Source organism: Callionymus lyra, chromosome 19 (assembly GCF_982586985.1).
Source record: "Callionymus lyra chromosome 19, fCalLyr1.hap1.1, whole genome shotgun sequence".
NCBI classification, from domain to species: Eukaryota; Metazoa; Chordata; class Actinopteri; order Syngnathiformes; family Callionymidae; genus Callionymus; species Callionymus lyra.
This window is the reverse complement of record NC_141836.1, coordinates 20,777,830-20,791,033: the sequence shown is the minus strand read 5'-3', so window position 1 is coordinate 20,791,033 and position 13,204 is coordinate 20,777,830. Positions and strand designations below refer to the sequence as shown.

The window sequence follows — 13,204 nt, the reverse complement described above, 5'->3', positions numbered from 1 at the left end:
AGCGTGGCATGTTGGGAGACGTTTCTGCAGGGAGAGGCGGCGGCTGCCAGGGTCAGCGAGAGTATGGCAGGTGAAATCACTGTGGCGTTGGCGCCAGCGTGCCCCCTGCTTACCTTTCTTTTTTGGAAGTGTTCACACACACACATTTATGATTGTGTGCAGTCTCTCTCGTGGGCTTTCCCCTGATCTGTTGTATTTGGCATCCGACTCAGGAACTGGCTATTGAATAAGCCCAGCCGAGTTTTATGCGTTTGACCTCGGCGGCGAGAAGTATTGTAAAAGGTTATCAACATGGAAGGGGACGAGCGGGCCCCCTATTATTTCCCCTCTGTGCTATTAAACCTCCAGCAAACACTTGGCTTTACAAGCAATTAAGAGTGTTAATAAAGGCTGCTAATTGATTTCCACTTTATGTTCGTGTCAATGCAGGGTTGTTTATTTTACCATGTGTATGGGAGTCAATGTAGCTGTAACTAACACACAAAGAGTTAATAGATTTTCGGCGGTGTGGAGCATTGACGCCTGCAGAATCTGTGGGGCCTCAGTTAGTCAAGGAGGATTTACATGTTGAGCTCCAGGCTGAAACATTCATTCTTTCATTCTTTTCAATCGCGGATTCCCTTATTAGGGGACGTGGGGTCCTTTAGCATATCCCAGCTACTTCAGGTGAGAGACAAGGGACACCCTGAAAAGGATCTTTAAAAAGTCTTGAAAAGGCATTACATTCACAATTTAAAGAATAAATTGGCGTTGACATTTCTTAAATAAAAAAATTAAAATGTCTTCAAAATGTGAACACATGATGAGTAACAGATTTTGTTTGTTTAAAATCTCCAAATATTTGGGAACTTGAATTTATTTGTATTCTTCAAAATCACAATAGTGGCTGACTGGGTACCAGGCAACATGTACACAGATGGATCATTTAAAGTTTTTAATCAACCTCCATATTTATGCGGTATGTCTTAATACATGCATATTTGACAATAAAAGAACTTGACTCCAATTAATTTAATTTGTCACTACAATCTGACTCTTGTACAGACGAGCAGATGTACCGCTGCGAAGACTGTGATGAACTCTTCACCACGACTCTGGAACTTCGGCGCCATCAGAAGTATTCCTGCTCCAGCGCCGGGTCCATCTTCGACTCTCTCAGAGACGACTTCAAACAGGAGCGCGAGGACAGCGACGAGCCCGTCCACGAGTGCAAAGACTGTGAGAAGATCTTCCCGAATGAATACAGGTATTTTTTATCTTTTTTATCAAAGCAACCTCTTTAAGTTACATCTCAAATTCTCTAACCGGTCTGCTGTATCTGCGTCAAGTTTGAGTCAGCACATGATAGTGCACACAGAGGAGAGGGAGTACAAGTGCGACCAATGCCCCAAAGCCTTCAACTGGAAGTCCAACCTCATCCGACACCAGATGTCACATGACAGTGGCAAACGCTTTGAGTGTGAAAACTGTGATAAGGTACAGCATACGCGTCACGTAAGTTGTGCACCAAACACACATGCTTAATTCGGAATGTCATTTGAAGATGTCACTGTTTGAGAGTGAAAACTCCGTTTATTATGTTCAGCTGTGTGCCTGCTGATGGCCTAAAACACGCTTGAATCTGCAGGTGTTCACCGACCCCAGCAACCTTCAGCGCCACATCCGCTCCCAGCATGTAGGCGCACGGGCTCACACGTGTCCTGAGTGCGGCAAGACGTTTGCCACGTCGTCAGGTCTTAAGCAGCATAAGCACATCCACAGCAGCGTCAAACCCTTTATCTGTAAGTGAGACCCTCAGCCGTTCATGTCTGACCTTCATCCTTCAGCCGCCCTTCATGTTCTGCCATTGTTTGTGTTTATTACTTCCAGCACTAAGTTGAAGTCACACACTGATTTTTTTCACTTTACTGTTTCCAAACCTGATGAAAGGACACAATAAATGCTAATTAATAGACGCACATTCAGAACTTAGCACAGGTTTGTCAAAAGGGGAGTCTCAACTTAACTTAAGGCCAGTTCAAACAACAATCTTCCCACAACCTACACCTCGGCTTACCGGTTCCCTCTTCCTGTTGGTGGAGGCTGTAGATCATCCACAGACAAAGGAGCACCTTTATCGATCCTTATGTTTTCTATTGTTTAAGGTTGACAGACACCATTCCTTTTAAAAACTGATGTTTAAAATTCATTAACTTAACTATTTTATTTTCAAATTACTAACATCAACCTGAGTTATGTGTACCGTTTAATAAATTATTATTGCTTCTCAGATGACTCGACATGAACTAAAACCTTTAGCCTGGATCCCTGCTGACTTTGTAAAATACTGTTAAAGCAAAACTATTATTCAGTTTTCTTATGTTTTGTGTAGTTTATTAGGATGTTATATGACTGGCTTAAGAAAGATGCTCCATTCCTAGTGAATAGCATGAGTAAGAATCCTTTGAAAAAACAAACACACACATGCCATTACATTTTGAACATTTTCTTAAATGCTAAGACTTAATTTAATGTTTAAAATAAATTAAGTTTTATATTTGATTTTAAAATTCTTATAATAAATCATGTTTTTATAGTGCTTTTTAGGACATACAAAGACGCTTTACAAACAAAGTGTTGAGGGTTTTATTTCCTTCTAACCCAAACAAAAAAAATGTTATTTATGTTATGTTATGTTATTTTATGTGTACTGAGATGATGTCCACTAAATAATGAATGCTACTCATTTCATTCAAACATTAATTGTAGTCATACTTGAGCCTTAGCTCAGCATTAACTGCTTATGCTATTTTAAACCCTAAGAAATAATTGTTTGGCTGAAATATTCCATCTGTTTCCATTTGCAGTTGTGTCTTTGTTGATTTGTTGACAGAGTTAGAGACAGTGTTAAAATGGGTTTAACCAGGCCCTGATGGGCTGCGTCTCTCTGTTCCCCCAGGTGAGGTGTGCCACAAGTCCTACACACAGTTCTCCAACCTTTGCCGCCACAAGCGCATGCACGCCGACTGCCGCACCCAGATCAAATGCAAGGACTGCGGCCAGTTGTTCAGCACTACCTCGTCCCTTAACAAGCACCGTCGCTTCTGTGAGGGCAAAAACCATTACGGCTCCCCTGCTGGGATGTTTAACCCCGGTATTCCAATGAGTTCTAGTCCCATCATGGCCAAGGCCAAGTCCCACCACCCTCACCTCTCTGGTCTGAACCAATCAGGTTTAGGCTTTACTGACTACTTTCCATCCAGACCTCATCCACACGCCGGCCTGCCCTTCTCTCCAGGACCTCACGGCTTCCCGTCCCTACCGCACAGTTTTCCCGGTATCTTTCCTCCATCTTTGTATCGGCCTCCTCTATTACCGGCAAATCCGCTGATGAAGAGTCCAATGGGCAACAGCAGTCAACAGGTGAAGTTGCCTTGCAGTCCTATAGACGGGCCTCCTATGTCTCTTGTGAGCTCGTCACACCGGAACGGAGGCAGCAGTGTGTCAGAAGACAAGTTAAGCGAGAACAAGCTGGAGTTGTCTTCTGGTGGGGAGGCCAAACCCAAGTCTAAGATGACTGACATGTCTGACGGCAGCGACCTGGAAGACGTCAACACCACGAGCGGGACAGATTTGGACACGACCACAGGTACCGGCTCTGGAGACGGGACGGATCTGGAGAGCGATGGGGAGAGCGAACGGGAGCGCAGCGGTAAGAGAAGGAAGCCGTCGGGTGTCGGTCAAGATGGACACCATCTGGAAGACACAAACAGAGCATTGATCGCAGCCGTGTCCAGTTCAGGGAACCTCACGGTCAACCGTCCGTTTATGTCTCAAGCCTCAACACAGCACTCTTTCTTCCCTCCCCCTGACGAGCAGGCCCTCCCCCCAACCTCCTCCCACGCCAACTCCGCCACCACTGACTCCATCAAAGCTATAGCTTCTATTGCTGAGAAGTACTTTGGTCCAGGTTTGATCGGCCTCCATCAGGAGAAGAAGATGGGTCCATTGCCCTACCACTCTATGTTCCCGTTCACCTTCCTCCCCAACTTCCACAACTCTCTTTATCCTCTTAGCACTGAGCGAGGAGCTCTCAACCCCGGCCTCTACTTTAAGGCAGAGCCGAAATCGCCACATGAAAATCTGCATAAAATTATTCCAGGAGCTGTGCCACCATCAGGAGAATCTCCGTTCGATCTCACCACCAAGTCCAAGGAGATGAAGCTTTCATCGCCCACCACAGCAAACCCTCCCACCCAGAACAGCAACAGCAGCGGCGGCGGACTTCCAGCGCCACCCACTGGTGAAGAACAGCCTTTAGACCTCAGCATTAGCAATCGCAGGAGAAGCGGTCAAAACGGCGTCGCGTCGGAGCCATCGAGTCAAAAAAGTCACATGTTCGGATCCAAAGGCGTGGCCATTAAAGACGAGGTCATCAGCTTTCCACATCCTCACTCCCAGTCCTTGCATCAGCCCCCTACTTCTCTACACCAACAGCAACACCAGCCTCCACCTCTGCACTACGCCAAGCCCTCAGCGTTCTTCATGGACCCCATATACAGGTATTTCTGCCCCGATCCGACCAGAACACACATGTGATGCGTCAGCAGGGCTTCGGCTTATTAAAAGAGCACTTCTGGCCTTGGTATGTAACCCTCTGCCTTGTCCTCGGTCCAGCAGGGTGGAGAAGAGGAAGCTACTTGACCCTGTAGGAGCACTGAAGGAGAAATTCCTCAGACCATCGCCACCACTTTTCCATCCACAGGTAAGAGGACCTGCAACACACCTGCACTTTCTTCTTCTCTTTTTCTTTTAAGGGTCCAAAACTCAACGAGGGGTCTTTCAGCAGTTTTTTCTGATCTTCTATGATCAAAATAAGATTTCTTTTAGCCAAATTGTACAATTTTACGTTATACAACTATCTTAATCATATAATCAAAACTATATAAAATATAACATTTGATCAGATAATAAGTTCCTTGCTCTGCATGCACATAAAAACGTAGACAATAAATGGAGGGCTCCAGAATACCATGTTAAATAACCTTGGGGCTTCAAGTTTAAGCAAGTTCGTTTTTGCTCTTGCAGTACTTTATGGGTGATTGGTAGGAGAGTTGGATGCTCTCAACTGTACTCAAACATGTGTGTTAATTAATCTGTCTCCATGTGCACGAGAAGCGTCTGTTGCAAACGCAGATTTCCATGTCCGATTAAAACGGTTTCCCCGACGAGAGCCCCCCATTCTCCTGGACACAAACACAGGATGTCCTTGATGGACACTGTGCTATTATCTAGCCAGCCACAGGGAGAAAGAGAGAGAGAGAAAACAGCGGGGGGAGTTATTAACCGGTCCATGGGGCTCCCAGCACACGAAACAATGCCCCGGCTAAGATTAGCCAAGTCAGCCGGCGAGCTACAATTCACTTATTTTTCCCATTTTTTTTATACTATCACTCTTGGTAATCAGGGTTTCGTCAGGGCAGGGCGGGTCAGGGGACAGTCCAACAATGCCGCTGATTATCAAAGCAGCTCCGATAAGAGAACGCGTCTTCAGAGAAAAGGTAGAAGTGACAAGGTGCACAGGCGCCATTCAGCAAACAAAGGAAGAAATCATTCGGAGCCCTTGAGAAAATAACATCAACACTAAGGAATGATGGTGCACAGCGCCCTACCAGTCCAGGGCACGGCGGCGTGGGAGGCAGCAGAGGGATGTTTTCTTATAATTCATGATTGATTAGGACAGTATCTGGTGAAAATCAGGCAGGTTTGTCACACCTCCTCGCCTCATAAGAGGATACCATTTATGTATTATGAGTCAAGAATGAAATGTTAAATTCAGACTTTTCATTTTTAATGTCTGATTATTGCGTGTTTATCTCAAAGTTCTCACAAGCAGCCACTCAGATGCATCATATCTTATCGTGTCCTCACTGTGATCCTCCCAGTCACCCAAACACAATGCCACAAAACTCTAATTCAGGCTCATGACAAACCACCCACCCACCCACCCTGCTTGTTCTCAGACTGCGGATAAACACATCGAGACGAAGTGTCTGTCACTGTGTCTCTCCTGTCCTGCGTACACTAAAGAGGAAGGATGTAAGCTGTTTTTGGCAAATAAACTCCATCGCCGACCCTCTTTGTTCACAAGCCCCTCAGCCAAGGGGAAGTCGCTATCAGTCGGGGGTATCTCTAACTGTATTGTACGGCTCATTCAGGGCCCTTGAATGCCTCATCTAGTCTGTTTGTTGGCCTCTGGGGACGGCAGAAGAAGCAAAGTGCTGGAGAACAAAGAGCCTGAGAAGTGCTGGATGTGTTGTAGGTCAGGGAGGAAGCTCACCTTTAGCAGGACCAACAAGTCTGACCCCTGATACAATGCTTCCTCCACATTTCCTCTGACTCATTCTGACATTGTGTCTTTGTTTTCTGGTGCATATTCTGGTCGTAAACACACCGTTCACACACTCGCCGTCTGCCCCTCAGGTGTCAGCCATGGAGAACATGACGGAGAAGCTGGAGAGCTTCGGCGCCCTGAAACTGGACGTGCCGCCCAATTCGCTGCAACACTCTCACCCACTGTTTAACTTCCGCTCACCCCCACCTTCACTCTCTGACGCCATCCTTCGCAAGGGCAAGGAGCGATACGCCTGCAGGTCAGAACCATCAGTTCATCCAATCATTGATACACTTATACAATACTCTTGAATGTATAGAATCATTTTAAAACATGTTAAACAATTATTCTCTTTGTTTCTCTAGGTATTGTGGGAAAATATTTCCTCGATCTGCAAACCTCACCAGACACTTGAGGACACACACTGGGGAACAGCCATACAGGTATCTAGCTTTTATTTTCCAAAATAGATTCATTTGTTCTTAATCATAATGGTTTTTTTGTAATATACTTTGTTTTTTATTTAATACGGCTTGTTTGAATTTCCCACTGTGGGACAAATAAGAGAATATCTTATCTTAATAGCGAGAGAGCTAACATACAAGTTAGAAAATATGTAGTACACCTGTCGTCCACCAGATGGCGGAATCGCCTGCTCAGTTTATTCACTTTCTCTCCCAGGTGTAAATACTGTGACCGCTCGTTCAGCATCTCGTCCAACCTCCAACGCCACGTCCGCAACATCCACAACAAGGAGAAACCCTTCAAGTGTCACCTGTGCAACCGCTGCTTTGGCCAGCAAACTAACCTGGACCGTCACCTCAAGAAGCACGAGCACGAGAACATTCCCGGTGAGTGGTCTAGGATTGAATAGTGAGATGTTCACGTTACACTTTTGAGGGGGAAAAAAATTCATTTCACAAATGAGTTTTTACACAAATTCATAAAAAATAATTTATTGATGAAGACCGCCTTCAAAAACATTAAACAAACCACCAACACTGATGAAACATTAGATAATTAAACAGAATATCATCTGATATATTAATTATTACATGATCTAAGTCCATACTTTGAGACTATTTACTGGGTTCAGTTTTCCTGCAGTATTTCACAGTCCCTTTTTTGATTAAAATGTTGATATTAAAATATCAAATATCCAAGGATACAACTGTTAAAAAAACGCATTTCCTTTAAGAAGGGAAATAGAATAAAAATAGCTAAATAGAAATTCCACAATCTTTTTCTCTCATGACATAAATCTGAAAATCGTCTGCTACATTTGATTAAAATGTCTGATGCCTCTTACGGACCCCTCGACTAAATCATATTTTGTCTGCACAGTGAGCCAACAGTCTGGGATTCTGTCCAACTTAGGAACCACCATCTCCTCTCCCAACTCTGAGCCAGACAATCACGCACTTTTAGACGAGAAGGAGGATTCGTACTTCTCCGAAATCCGTAACTTCATTTCCAACAGTGAGATGAACCAGGCCTCCAGCTCCACAGACAAGAGGTGAGGAGTTCGTTTTTGGAGTTCATCTGTTAAAACCTGCTTATGAATATAGAGATGATGTGTATTTGATTAAGGATTGGTAGATAGTGGACTCTAGCGGTTGTATGTGGCGTTGCATCATACAAACCATTTAGAAAAGAGAAATTGACTAATAAAAAAAGGACTGGTATCAAACATAAGAACCTGAGATGAACACATTCTTGTAGATCCAGTTAGATTGAATTTACAGCAACGAAACGTTCTGTCATCATCTGCTGTAAGAATCATCTTCATTACACATGAAATAACCCCGTCTTCATAGCTCACGTTCTCGTGATTGAAACAGCAACATGACTCGGATGGCCCGGTGTGTTTGGACCCCTGAGGGGGAATCAGGTTAAAGCATTTATCTGAGGGATCCACCGATGACAGACCTCTTCCCTTGGCTTCCCTCGCTCCTCCACGGCGCTAACACAAACAGCCCGCTGACGTGTTTAGACCAAGTGACAAAACCCAGCACCCCTGATGTCAGAGCTTTCCCTAAACGAGCGCTGTGGCAATTTGATTATAGTGATATTTAATCTAGATTGAAACAGGGGAGCCCCCCGAGTCTCCTCTGAAGTCCCCCTGCCGGTGTTTACCCATCCACAGTGCGCCACCCAATCCTGTCCCAGCAAGCCCCCTCCCAGAGGTCGTCCTGTCCAGCTTGATGAATGTCCACTGCATGGCAGGGAGAGGACGGGGGTGAATTTGGCGTCCCACAGGATGTGATATCATGAGCCGTGACACGGCGGTCCCGGGGTAACACGGGGGGCAGCGCTGGCTGGAAAATGTACAGATGGCAGGTCGTTATGGCACGGTGCTGATAGGCAGCTTGCAGATCGTCACCAACAAAAGTTCCAACGTGACAGAGGAACCGAGCCAGAATTTCCAGCCATTAATCCTGTACCTCATGTCGGCACCTTTGTTGTTTGTGTCACTAGTTTTATCGACCCCTTCTGATGAAGTTAGGAGTGTGTATTGACAAGAATCTGGGGATTCTATACCGACAAACGATCAACAGTACAATATATAGCGATATATTGCAATTGGGATGAACAATATGTTCATAGTATTGCCTTTAATTTACAGACAGCATGACTCATGAAACATTTGTTATTGCTTTTTATTTGTTTTAAAACCAAAATATGCCCTTACACTAGCTTTAAAGGTTGCTGGAGTCAACTGTATCCTCTCGTCCTCATTCATCTTAGGGGATTTCATTGTTCAGCTGGAAGTAATGTTTAAAATTCAATACAAAAAAACGAACAAACTCCTTGAATTTTTGCAAGTTAATTGGAAGTGAAAAATCGATTTTATTTTTATTATATACACACTTTATTAAATATAAACCATAAATCAACACTGAAAAATAGAAAAATTATTCAAACCTTTTATTATCAATACAATGTTTCATTTTGATACAGTATCGTAAAAAAAAAGTATTGCTGTATATCGATATTTTCTCAGAGCCCTAGAAGAAACCAGAGCAAATCCTCACATCATGACTGTGACCCTCCTCAGGTGTGACCAGGCGGACGAGGACCATCCGGCCGGCCACAGCTTGTCCAACTCCAAGCTGAGGCTGCAGGGTCTGGAGGAAGAGGAGGAAGAGGCCGAGGGCGACGACGAGGAAGAGGAGGAAGGCAGCCTGACGGAGAAGTCTCACGACGAGGCGCCAGAGTCTCCGTCCCCTGTGACGACTGGAGTGTTTGAAGAGGAGGAGGACGAGGACGAGACCGCACCCATTTCTATGAGCTACGAACACACGCGCAGGTACGTCCACCGCAGATCTAGACCACTTCACTGGATCCAATCTTGATCCGGTTCCAGATAACTGACCAAATAACCACCTGAAGATCAGCTGTTCTTTTCCTCTTCTGCCTTTTAACAACTTCTATTTCTTCCTTCATCCTCCTTTCATTCACTCATCTTGGTCATTCACCTCCCGCCCGATCATTCGCCGTATTGTCCATGCCGGTCCATGCGTGATCGTGCAGGTGTTTAGAGGACGAGGGGTCTCTGCTGGACCTGGAGAGTCTTCCCAGCTTCCCCAAAAGTCTGGAGGGCCTCCGGAAATCTGCCAGCCAAGAGCAAACATTTGACGTGAAAGACATTTTTCACTCCTCGCTCGAGTCGGAGGCTTTGAAAGAGACTTTGTACAGGCAGGCTAAGACCCAGGTACGTCCAGGGGAAGTAGCTCGAGGACAAATCTGCCCGGTCAGCGGTTTTAGTTACGCTGCACCTCTGAGTCATGTGTGAGTTCACAGTGTTAGGAGACTATGGGGGAAGAAAATCTTCTTTTTGAAGAACACCACAAAAAGTTTTTGTTACCCTATTGACTCCTTTCCAGCCAATAATCACTGGTTTATCTTCTTGACTTGTTTATTAATGCGATTATTAAAGTAACAGTTTAATTTGTCCCAGACTATAAAATGTACTGTCCACATTCCTCATTCGTAAAAGCATTTTGTGGTGTTATTAACTAAATGAAATCTTAATTTTATCTCATTTTATTCAACATGAATGAGGATTTATTTTTATGAACCACGTTTAGTCTTGTTTTCTAAACATGATGAAAGCTCATTTTGTAGTACCAGTGATGAAAACTTCTTCTTTTCTATACTCAACCACTAACACTGACACTGTCTTTCCTCCTTGATGAGCAATTGTTGCTTTGGTAGTGCTTCTATGTCGCCTCTTTTGCTGCAAAATTCCCTAGCCTGCACTGTTTTGCTTTTTTCAAAAGAAGACCAGGGAAGAATTAGAAATGAATTAGAAACTGCTTTCAATTGTTTTGAAACCAAAATATGCAGTGAATGTTAGTTATAAATAAAAAATACAATTCGTTATACGTTCTAATACGTTGTAATATAAAACAAATATATGTTTTAAAAGCAAAAAAATGTAATGGATACAGTGCTGTTTAGTATTGCTACAGCATCGTGACAAAGAATGTCGGGATATTAAAGTGTATCAGTGTTTTCTTACACAACTACGTCAGGTCAGGTGAAAACCAAAAAAAATACTTTTCTACGTCTGTTTGACCCTCCATCGTCTCTTCCCGCAGGCTTATGCAATGATGCTGTCTCTTTCGGAGAACAACCCTTTGCACGCGCCCTCCCAGAACTCTCTGGACGCTTGGCTGAGTTTGGGAGGAGGACCGTCCGAGACGAACAGCTTTCACCCACTCAACCACATCTAGAAGACCGACCGGGAGAGAGCGAGGGGGGACCTCTGAGGACGACACAGGGGACTTTCAGGACGACGAGCAGACGTGAAGGACACTTGAGAGCGTCGCGCTCGTGAGTGACGTCGTCTCCACGTCTGGACACAGACTCCAGAGAAAGCACTGCGATGCTCCTGCTGATGTGAAGGACATGATGAATGCTTCTCAGCAGCACCCACTCTCTGAAGGTTCGTCTCCCACAGAGACTCCTCATGACTAGAAGGTCACTAAAGGCCGCCCGCTTAAAGCACTGCAGTAGCACCACACGTCCACACGCCTGTGCCGTTTCCCCCGACGATCACGGGCGACCTGTTGAATCACCACCGTAAATGTTACTTGACTGTTGAAGACGATTTCTTTCCTTTGTTTTGAACTTGATAAAGAATGTGTGCGAGGGTTCCGGGATTTTCTCTGCTTGTTCATTTCATCGATGTTCATTTCCTCCTAGACGCCACAGTATTGTTTGTTCGTCAGCACCGCCGTGCTAAATGATTAATATAATTATTTTAGAGAAGGACCAAAACTGTATGATATTGTCACACGATGTACAAAATAACGTAGATGTTGACATGTGCCAAAATAACACCTAGATGTTTTTGTTCTCTGACAATCATTTCATTTCCTAGTTACTTCTTTAACCCCTCGCTCTTATATGTTTGATTCTGTGTGTGTTTGTATTTATTTGTAGTTTTTGATTTTCGGAGAAGTGATTCCATCCGTCCGTTCTCGAAGGAAGTGAAAGTCGGTCGGACGCAGATGGAGATTCTGAATCGCCTGACGTGTGCCAAAAGAAAGTTCTTATTTATAGCTGTAGTTTGTGTTTGACCTTCTTCACGTGTTCATTTGAGGTTAACTTAAGGCGACTGCATGACCATTTTTGTAACATGAACTCTTCAAGAAGAGAGCAAACCAGTCAAAAAAAAAGAAGTAAATCGAGGATTATCGTCTCCTCGATGTCTGGGATCAACGGGACTCATGTCGACCACATATCTGTAAGATAAGAACAGTCATGTTACTGTAGATAGATGTAGATATCCACAGAGGGCGCCGTAGGCTCCGCCCACCTTCAGGCTCCACGCCACATTTGCAAACAAGCACTTAAAAAAACACAAGGGACTCCGGTCTCAAGAACATCAACGATGAGAAGAGAAGCACTGGGACACCTCGGCTGTCTTTTTATAACAAATCTACTGAGAGTCTCACAGTTGTGATGTAAAGTAGTGTGTCATGGACTACTGTAATGAACGCGCTGTGTCAGCAAAGAACATTTTGCTACTTTTGCAAAGTTTCACAGCAGAAGTGGCGTCACGGTCGCCGCCCTTCCCTCGTCGCCCCAACCTCGCGCTGTTGAAGGAGAGAGTAAAAACGAAAAATCAGTATCTTCGAAGCTGTATAGTATTTTAAAGAATGGCAAACAACGGTGCATTTGTCTGAAGAAGAAATATGGGGTTTAAATAGATGGTGCTTGTTTTGTTTGAGTTGTATATCGCCTCTGTTAGCTAAATGGAAAACCAACAAAAAAAAAAGATGTTGTGCATGACGTGTTTAGAGTCATAATAATGTCCATTTGTGAAACGTGTATCAATAAAAAAAAGAGAAAAAAATAAACACAAATCCGTAGATGCACTTATGTGGTTAGGTTCGTAGGTTTCAAGTTTTCCGGCAGTGCCGAGTCAGACGACACGATGAAATTTAAAAAAGAGAAAAAATGACTGTAGAATAATATTGAACAATTCTGAGAAATTCTTTTGATGCTTGTGATGATTGAAGATGTACTTTAGAGAAAATTTCCTGGAAACGATGTTAATTCTGTAGAATAGCCATGTATACCAAATGTAATCTTTCCAATGCTATGAAGAATTTATACATGAAATTGATATGCAATAAAAACCTGTGTGCTTTTTAAACCCCACCGCCTTTGTTCACTCACTCCACCTGGACAGACCAGACTAGTTGTATGGTCAAATGCAGACACTAGGGGGCGACAATTGAGCTGAACGCAGTTTAATTCAAGGGGCAATGCGAGGTTTGTGCGCAGAAAACCTTTCATATTATTTTGTATTTTATG

The 13,204-nt window shown here is 44.0% G+C and overlaps 1 protein-coding gene across 2 annotated transcripts in view; it reads left to right on the top strand.

Annotated features, from left to right (window-relative positions):
- Nucleotides 1-13,043, top strand: part of prdm16 (PR domain containing 16) — a 146,274-nt gene extending 133,231 nt beyond the window's left edge. Inside the window, exons 6-17 of one of the 2 annotated variants that reach the window (XM_087782146.1) lie at nucleotides 1,045-1,246; nucleotides 1,329-1,494; nucleotides 1,628-1,781; nucleotides 2,939-4,541; nucleotides 4,657-4,744; nucleotides 6,463-6,632; nucleotides 6,739-6,816; nucleotides 7,055-7,224; nucleotides 7,718-7,889; nucleotides 9,432-9,683; nucleotides 9,908-10,088; nucleotides 10,978-13,043. In XM_087782146.1, coding sequence (XP_087638272.1) covers nucleotides 1,045-1,246; nucleotides 1,329-1,494; nucleotides 1,628-1,781; nucleotides 2,939-4,541; nucleotides 4,657-4,744; nucleotides 6,463-6,632; nucleotides 6,739-6,816; nucleotides 7,055-7,224; nucleotides 7,718-7,889; nucleotides 9,432-9,683; nucleotides 9,908-10,088; nucleotides 10,978-11,112 — 3,371 coding nt within the window. In that variant the 3' untranslated portion in view covers nucleotides 11,113-13,043. Of the gene's footprint in view, nucleotides 1-1,044; nucleotides 1,247-1,328; nucleotides 1,495-1,627; nucleotides 1,782-2,905; nucleotides 4,542-4,656; nucleotides 4,745-6,462; nucleotides 6,633-6,738; nucleotides 6,817-7,054; nucleotides 7,225-7,717; nucleotides 7,890-9,431; nucleotides 9,684-9,907; nucleotides 10,089-10,977 lie in introns of both variants that reach the window. The other variant, XM_087782147.1, reaches the window with a different exon arrangement.
- Nucleotides 13,044-13,204: the final 161 nt, after the last annotated feature.